Here is a 9072-nt window from a genome sequence, read left to right on the forward strand (position 1 = left end):
GCTCTCACTGCGCTCCCGGCATGGCGGGCGAGGCCCCGAGCATTAGCAACGGATGGTGTCCCACCCTGGCGACCCGTGTAACCCGAGAAGAAATCAATTTGTGCTTTGAAGGCTCATCATGAGCCTCCTGCTCCGCGTTGTCTCCCTTCCACGGGCAGCAGGAGGAGATAGGCAAAGGGGGGTCCAGTCATCCCACCCTGGCTGAAGGCTGTGTCCTTGCATTCCTGTTGTGTCCTGCAGGGGCTGCCTCCATGGGTGTGGTTGCTCCCGGTTGTCTTCACCCCAGGAGACCACTACTAGTGGGGTCCTCAGAAACACAGAGGGCCTGCTTCCCCCATGGGCTTCTCCCACTCTTTTCCCTCTCCAGGAGCTGGGGCAGGGGAGATGTTTCCCCTCCATGCCACTGGGTTGGTGGCACTGCATGTGGGAGCCCCAAGATGCACAAGCAGTGCTTAAAGTGAGAGTGGGAGCTCTGCAGGTCACAAAGCACCATTCTCATGCCTTTCTCACTGCACTGCTGGGGACCAGTCCAGAGAGGGGCGATGGACTTGGCACAGCCCTTTCACCCAAGTGTCTCCCAGCCAGAGGAGCTGGGAGCAAAGGGAAATGGTGGCAAACAGAGCAGTGTCCATGGCCACTCCAGACAAAACTCAAAGGTCTTAGTAGGTTGGCCAAGGACTTCTGAGTTGGGCTCTTTTATTTACCCCTGTGGTAATGAATAAGTGAGAAGAGCATTGAAGTACCACTATGTTGAAATGTTTTAATGCTCAGAAGCCAGGAGCACCTCATCACTCCCCCGGGGCTCATCAGCACGTTTTCAGCTGCTAAAAGGATCTCTCTTATTTTGAAGGGGTGTAAGGAGACTGTGTGGCTGGGGCTGAGAGCCCTAAGGGACCCCTGAGGCCATGCAGACCAGCATAGCAGCACTGATGTTCACAGGGATGCCCACAGTCACCCTGGGGAGCGATTTTGGTGCAGAGAGAAATTGCTGCCCTCTCTTACTGCAGGCAGCTGGGCTGGGACATCCCTGCCAGCTGCAGCTCAGGGGCTGCTTGTGCCATGGCTGAGAGGTTTGCTGTGCTTACAAGTTCTGTGGGTCTTGATGTGGTCTCCTGTCCCAGCAGGTCCATCCTCCAGCTGTGCCCTGGACACAGCCTTTCCCCTTCCTGTAACCCCAGCCTTTGCCCTGTTGGGTGTCTGTGTCCAGCTGGGACAATCCCAGAGGCTCCCTGGGATGGTGTGAGCAGAACAAGCCTCCTGTGATGGGGCTGGCTGTTCTGTCTGTTCCATGTTCTCTCAACCTGCATGTCCCTGCTGTCTTTGGTCAGGCAGGGGCTGCTTTGGGACACACTCCTTCTGCCTCCCAACAGCCATAGACTGTGCCAAGCCCAGCCATTCATGGGGACAGACCTATCCCCTCTGGGAAGAAGCTGCCTTCCCAGTCTTTCTTCCTAGTAGAGACTGGGAGAGCCTCTCCTGGGGTGTCAGTGCTGCTCCCAGCCCACAGGCACCACAGCAGCCTGCACCCTCCTGTCCACCACTGGGGCAGTGGGTGACCAAGCCATCTCCACTCCCTCCAGGCTCACCCATGACATCAGCCTTGAGGAATTTGAGGATGAGGACCTCTCTGAGATCACTGATGAGTGTGGAATCAGCCTGCACTGCAAGGAGAGCCTGGCCAGCAGGGTAAGTGTGATGGGGATGGGGAGAGGGATAGGGATGGGCAGAATGTGCCAGTGAGGCTGGCAGGACCATCAGCCCACATGCAGGACCACCAGATCCCCAGTTGAGTGATGCTTTCTCAAGGAGCCTGCTGCCATGGCCCCAATCCCCTCTGCTTGGCAGTGCTCTCTCCTCACTCCAGCACAGTGCAGGTCCTTTCTGAACCAGCCAGACTCAAGGGACTCAATCTCAAAGCTGGTGCATTTTGGTTCCCACTGTGCTATAGGGGTTGGAGTTTGTTCCTCAGGGATGAACCCAAGGCTTTGGGTGCACATGGGGGCATGCCCCCATTTGAGCAGGATGACCAGCGAGCATCTGGCACCTGGCAAGCATTCTCAGGAATCAAGGACATTTGCAAGGTGGCACCGAAGGTCCCACCTGGGCTGTTCCTCCTGTCCCCACATGCATCCCTGGACCCGGGGATGCAGCTGGGCTGGCATGGTGAGAGCTGTCCTCTGTTCACAGGAGGTGTTCTCTCTGGCTTACTAGCTAGCTTTAGCTAGAGCTGTTCACAGGTCTTTAGGAGGCTGGAGACCTGGAGGCTCCTGAAATAGGGATGAAGGAGGTAGCTCTGACACCAGCAGGCAGCAGGTGGAATAAAGATGAGAGCTGGGAAGCCTGTGCAGGTACCTCAATTGGGCGTCCCATCCATCTTAGAGCAGGCTGTCAAGAACCTGATGGGGTTCACACCACTGTTTGAACTTCCCTAGAAGGCCATGGGGGCAGAAATGTGGAGATAAATTGATGATTACATTGGATTTGGAAATATACAGGGTGTTAAAGGAAAAGCCACAGCCTGAGCATTCTCACACCACTCAAGGAATCACATCCACACCACCTGACACTTTAACTGCTGGGAGGGGATTCTTTGTAGCAGGCAGCTCCAGTAAGCTCACAGGTGCCCGTTTTGACCCCTCACTCACACACTCACTCGTCCTCCTTCAGGCTCAACCCTAGGTTTCCTGTAGCAAAGCCCCCAGCTCAGATTTTATAGAAATAGTTTAGTGGTACAGCACCAGGTCAGCTCAAGCTGGGTGCCTGTGGAGAGGGACCCTGAGCAAAGAAACCCCTGGGTAATTATACCCATATAATTCATGCACCCATCCCTCAGACACTCTCCTGCACCTCTTGGTCCAGTGGTGATTTTTGGTCTGGGGTCTTCTAACATCTTACTGGGTTCTTTCTCTGTATCTGTGCAGGCAGGCCATACACTGTTCTTATCTTGTGGAGTTACAGCTTCTGCTGACAGCTGGAGTCTCCTTGTCTTCTGGTTTGTACTTCTGGTGCACCTGCTCGCTGGCAGAGCATGGGGGAATAAAAAAGCCCTAGGCTTGGGATAAACACTATTCAGCAACAACTACAGCAGCATCAGTGTGTTATCAATGCTCCTCTCATGAGAAAGACAAAACACAGCACTGCATCGGCTACTAGGAAAATTACTAGGAGAATTAACTGAATTCCAGACAAAAACATCTCTAGGTGTAAACTCACAGCTTGTGTCCCAAGGCTTCAGCAGATCCAGCTACTGATGCTAGGGGAGTAAAGCTGAGCAATCAACATACTAGATCACACGGTATTATAACTCTGTGAACCCATTCTAACTCATTCTACTGAAAACTTACTTATTTAAGCTAAGAACTAATACCTCTCAACACAGAGTTTCTGCATTTTGTCAATGTGCTTCATGCTAAAGGATGCAAATGCTGGAGGAGCAGCCAAGTGGTTTGGGAATCATTCTGTCCCTCAGAGGAAATACTTCCTCTGCAAAACTGATAAAGACCCAGTGAGGACAGGAAAGGTACAAGAATTTGTCGCAGATTTAAAATTAGAAAGTGAATTTGTGTCGTTTGGAATTCCTCACTGCAGGCAGGACGGTACAGGCAGACCTCATCCTTGGGAGGTGGAGGTGTCTTGCTGTGCTCCTTGGTCTAATTCGTGACCTTCCCAGCAAAAATTTGTCTGTTCCCAGCAAAAATTCGTCTGTTCCCAGCTATAGGGCTGGTGCTCGGTACCTCTGCTCCAACTGCAGACTCCTCCTGCTGCAGGATGTTATGGCCAGACTTCCCTGGGACAGTCTGGGCTCATGGGCTGTGTATGCTGAAGGGAGGAAGGATAATGCTGCAGGGAAAACCAAGGGCAAGCCCAGTGCTGGGCATCCATGAGGGCGCAGCCGCAGCGAGGGCCTGGCATTGGGAACATCCTCTGCCTGCAATAGGTGAGGCAGACAGAGACTGGGGGTGTGTTGCTGATTCTTCCCATTACCCATCCCAGTTCCCCACTGCTGATAGCGCCACTGGGCTCAGGGCAGGGTTTTGTTGGTTTTTTTTTTCTCTCTACAGATTGACAGCCCTTGGCTGAAGTTTGGCAGGGACGGGAAGAGGCAGGGGGGACGTGCATCTCCAGTGCTGCAGCCCTTCCTTCAGGGAGAGGAAAACCAATCTCTTTTGCCCATTTGAAACAGTTTCTGTATCCCTGTGTTTCAACACAGAGACCTGACCCTCAGCAGAGGGTTTGCTCAGGCTCTGGGAGCAAGCCCCGTGCCTTCCCTGGGGACAGCTCAGAGCTGCTTTACACAAATGTCCTGGTGCACTGAGAGTCTGCTGGAGTGGGAGGGGGATGCGAGGCTGCCGTAGGGGAAGCAATGCGTTATTCATAAACACAGCAAAGGAGGAAGCTTATCATGCTCAGAAAAAATGCCTGCTAAAAATACGTCCAAATGGTTTATATGGGACACGGAGGATTGCCCGAGGAGCAGAACCGAAAGTGGTGACAACAATGGCTGTGAGAGAGGCTTTTCAATTCCAAATGTTGAAGGCAAGAGCCAGGGAGCTTTCCAAGCTGATTGCCATCCAGAGCGAGCTTGGGGCGACAAGGTTGCAGGATCTGCCTGATGGAAGCAGTCAGGCCCAGAGGGAGCAGCGTGGACGGGTCTGCGTGTGGAGCAGGGGCCTGCAGGTCAGGAATGGCCAGCAGGGCAGGAATGGCTGGCAGTGAGCATCAGCCCACTCATTGCATCGTGTGGGGCTGCTGGGGGTGGCGAGTCAGGGGCGCTGGGAGCAGGGCATGAGGGGGCTTTGCTGACACCCTGCCCGTGGCAGGACACGGTGCCCCAGAGTAGCCGTGGTAGGGAGGGGGAAAGGTTGGCCCTGGTCACCCCTGCAGGCCAGGCAGTGGGTGAAAGCCTGGTAGTGGAGCAATGAGAGGTGAAAGCAAGCTGCTGGCTCACTGAGTCACACCAGAGCAGAGAGCCACGGGCAAGGGGGAAAGGATCTGGGGAGCACCGTGGGACAAGGGGCTGGAGTCATCCAGCTGCCCAGCAGCAAGTCTCTGGAGAGGTGGGCAGGCACAGTAACCCAACAGCAAGCAGGAAAGCACTGACCAGGAGCAAGGGGGACAAACCCTGCCTGAGGGCTGCAAAGGTGACTGCTGGATGGGAACAATCTGTGTCCTTGATGAGGTGGAGGGATCCGGACAGAGCTGGTTGATGACAAAACCCGTGGCAGTACCAGGCAACTGGTGTGGAGGTCAACACCCAAACAGAGATGGGTTTTGGGGATTTTTTTGGTCCCAGAAAAACAATGACCTCATTATGGGCTATTTTAGCAGCTCCTCAGAAACAGTGGCTCAGACACACAGAACTGCAAGGAGTAGACTGATGTTTGTGCAGGAGGGAACTCTCCACTGACAAGGACCACACCTCGTGGATGGGAGACCATGTTCTAAGAGTGAGGAATAATACCATGTGTGGCTGAAAAGAACCTTAATTTCAACAAGAAGTCCCCAGTGAATGAAATGAGAAGTGAGGTAGATTGAGGAGAGGGCTCGTAGAAGAAGCAGAGCTGTCTTTGGGGCTGTTGAATGGCAAGGCAGGAGGCCAGCTGGGAAGGAGCAGGGGCCACCAGGGTGAGGGACACAACCTCCACCTCACCAATGGCAGCAGTCAGGTATGTTGAGAGGGATACTTGCAACAAAAGCACCAGACTTGGGGTTTGGCCTTGTTTTAGCGGCTTGGAAATCCAGGGTGACAAGCTCTGGTTTCAGCAAGATGGATCCCAGCAAACAGCCAGGCAGAGGTTAATACAAGTTTGGTGCCTCACCTATTTTCCAGGAACTGTGGAAATGGTTAATGCAGAATTAAAAAAAAAAAAATTAAAAATAAATACCTCTCTTGGAAGTACCTAAGAGCATGAGAACAAGTGCCCAAAGGGAAAAGAGCCGATGAAGGGTTGTGCTGAGCCTTCCTGGGTCTGCGTGAAAAGGTCTGAAATAGCGACAAAGAGACAGAAATGTGGAGGAAAAAAACAGTTTTTTCAGCACAATAATATTGTTGGAAATGCCAGGGGCTTTTTCTTCATGTTCAGCGCTGATCCAAGTGTGCTGCTGCTCCCAGAAGGCCAGCAGGACCCACTGCAAAGAGGGAAGCAGCTGCCATGAGCCTGCAATCCGAGGACTAGTGGTGAACTGGATGTGTGGGCTGGGAGCAAAGCATAAGGCAGTGAGGTGGCTGCTTACTCCGTGCAGCTTTTCACAGGCTGTTCCATGAAGCTGCCTCTGTGGTCCATGGCCAGCTGTGGCTGTGCCAGGCTGGGGGCAGAGAGGCTTCTCCTGGTGCTCTGAAGCCAGCCGGTGGTGGGGAGAAGGGGCACAGTTGTGCCTTCTGCTCAGCAAGTCCCCCTCTCTTCCCTGCACTCACAAAATGCTTTTCCCAGCTGAGGGTTTTGCCACTCCTCTGACAGTGAAGGCTGTGAGAGTGGGGCAGCAGGGAAGAGATTTGTATCACTCAAGCAAGATCTTATGTATCTCCCCACTCTTTTTGCAAAAGCCTTTCATTCCTAGGGAAGCAAGCAGCTTCCTCAGGTGGGCAGCAGCCCCCACACAGGGGATTCCCCAGCCTAGACCAGTGCTCCAGGGGTGATCCCAGTACCTCTCAATTGCAGCAGGGTTCTTTCTGCTCCAGGCCCCTGGAACCATGGATCACAGCATTGGGACTGTCAGAGAGAGACCAGTTGCTGGACGCCGGGACTTTTTGCCATTGCAATGGCACGGTGCAGGTGGGAGGTAGGATCAGCAGGGGCACACCAGCATCACATCAGTCCCAGGGATAGGTCTGTAAGGAAGCACGAGTATCCCTGTGACTGCACTGGGGGTAGGTGTGCATCTTGTGTTTATCCTGCCGCAAGATTTGGGCCCTGGTACTGCTCTCCCACACACCCTAATCTCTCCCACGGGGTGAAGGGACTTTGGGAAGTCACCTCACCATTGCATCTGTGCTGAGACATGAGCATGCTCAAGCTGACCTTAGGTGACATTAACTTGTTCCTAGAGGGCTCCCAAGACAGCCTGCTCTGGTGTGGCAGTATCCTTGCAGTTAGAAAGGCTTCCCAATGTCTAGTGCCTGCTCTTGCTTTGCAGATCACTGCAGGTCTCACTCACATGGTAAGGTGATTGATTTCTGTGTGGTTTCAAAATCACTTTGTTGAGCTACAGGCCACAGATAATACCTGCAGTGGCTGTAGTTTCCTCCTAGTTTTTGAACCTGGAATGCTGCACCCCTGCTAGGGTGCCCTTTTCTTCAGAATGACAGTGATTTGCTTTTCTGCATCCTTCCGGGACTTTTCCCTCTGTCAGTTTCCCAAGTGATTGTTACAGCTACAGGATTATGGAAGCAGCATTATTAGCAGTCTAGATTGAATGTCACCAGCTGACTCCAATACACCCACTTTGGCTAGGTATAATCTAGTCAGTTGGCATTTCCCTCCAGTTCTTTTCCTGTGCCTCGGTTTCCTTGTTAAAATCCTGTGATTTGTCACAGGCAGAAATGCAGAACTTGTAGCATGAAGGCTAATGCTCAAAACAAGGGATTTAAATGTTTAAAGCCTCAAGAGGACAAGTATCTGTGGCAGTGCTTCTCCAGTTGCTCACCCACTGCAGGACTTCAGCAAGGACACTGGGGGGAAGTGACTCCCATGAGAGGGTTTGTACTGTGCCTGCAGCAGGCAGAGCCCTGCCTGTGCTGGCTTTTGTCTGACAGGTCAGGAAATGGTAGCAACAAGAGCTCTTGGAGTGGCTGCCAGAGCTGCTGGGGCTGTTTCTTCTCTCATGACTCAGGGGGCATCCTCCGTGCAACTGGAGACATGGATAGTATTCAGCTGCAAAAACGCCTCCTTCCCCACCTCTGCCTGCTGGGGAGCTTGCAGTCACCACAAACAGCTGATAACACAGGCAATTCAACTCCACATTGCCAGCTGCTGCCTGTATCGCTGGCTGCAGCAACTTGTGCATGTGCAAGCTCCAGTTAATGCAACGAGGGGGCCTTGGGAAGGCACCCACGGACATTTAAACACACACAGAGGTGACATTGGTGCCTCTTCACCCAGCACACAGCCACAAGGAGTGTGGTGGCTCTGCACTTGGGCCCAGCCAGGATGGTGGGATGGGACACCTTCTCCTCACCATCCCCACAGGCCACAGTGGCCACCCTGTTGCAAAAGGTTGCAGGGAAAAGAGTGGAGCTGCCTCCAGCCAGAGCACAGCCACCAGCAGCAGGTGACTGGAGAGCCAGTGCGGGCATCCTTCCCATATGGCCTCAGGTCTGATGTATGCAAATGCATGCAAGGAGTGGGCAGAGAAAGCTTGTCCTCAGTGAGTAAGACAAGGGGGAAGGAGCTGCTGGTCCAAGTGGGCATTACAGGGAAGGAGGAGCCTGACTCCTTTCAGAGGTGTGCAGTGAAAATTTCAACCCCATAGAGAGAAAAAGTAGTAGTAGTAATGCAGTACAAGGTGCCAGCATGGTGGTGGGTTCTCCACCTGTGAGGGTGTTCAGGTGTGATGGACAAGACCCCAAGTGACCTGCTCCAGTCAGGGGGTAGACCAAGTCTGATCAAACTGATTACATGCTTGTATGAGTCCCACCTGCCAGGACAGGAACCAAGAAAGGGCACAGTCTGCCTTGGAAGGAAGAATCATAGGGCAGCCCAGGCTGGAAAGGACCTCAAAGGATCACCTGGCCAGAGCTTGAGTGGGAAGGGGAGTCTGGGTGAGACGATCTGGCACACTCTCTAGTGGCGTCTTGAAAATCTCCAGCAATGAGGACTCTACCATTTCCCTGGGGAGGTTGTTCTGCAGAATGGTTGTTCTCACTGTAAAAAATGTCCTTGTTATGTCGAGATGAAACCTGGGTGTGCACGTTTGTGTGCTTCGTAGTAAATGTGACGGCTGCATGTACCTACAGACAAACACCTGCCGGGAATAAGCCCCATCCCTGAGGGAGGAGGGGTGCTGCCAGCACCTGCCGGGGAGGCGGGGAGGGGGCGCGGGGCTCCCGGCTCCGCGAATAACATCGCTGCCCCT

The 9072-nt window shown here is 53.4% G+C and overlaps 1 protein-coding gene across 1 annotated transcript in view; it reads left to right on the plus strand.

Annotated features, from left to right (window-relative positions):
* The window catches only part of MAPK8IP1 (mitogen-activated protein kinase 8 interacting protein 1), a 19827-nt gene that overhangs the window by 417 nt on the left and 10338 nt on the right, over window positions 1-9072 (plus strand). The window contains exon 2 of the mRNA XM_031055824.1: window positions 1581-1686. Within this exon, the coding sequence (XP_030911684.1) occupies window positions 1581-1686 (106 nt within the window). The remainder of the gene's footprint in view (window positions 1-1580; window positions 1687-9072) is intronic.

Source organism: Geospiza fortis, unplaced genomic scaffold (genome assembly GCF_000277835.1).
Source record: "Geospiza fortis unplaced genomic scaffold, GeoFor_1.0 scaffold66, whole genome shotgun sequence".
NCBI lineage: Eukaryota > Metazoa > Chordata > Aves > Passeriformes > Thraupidae > Geospiza > Geospiza fortis.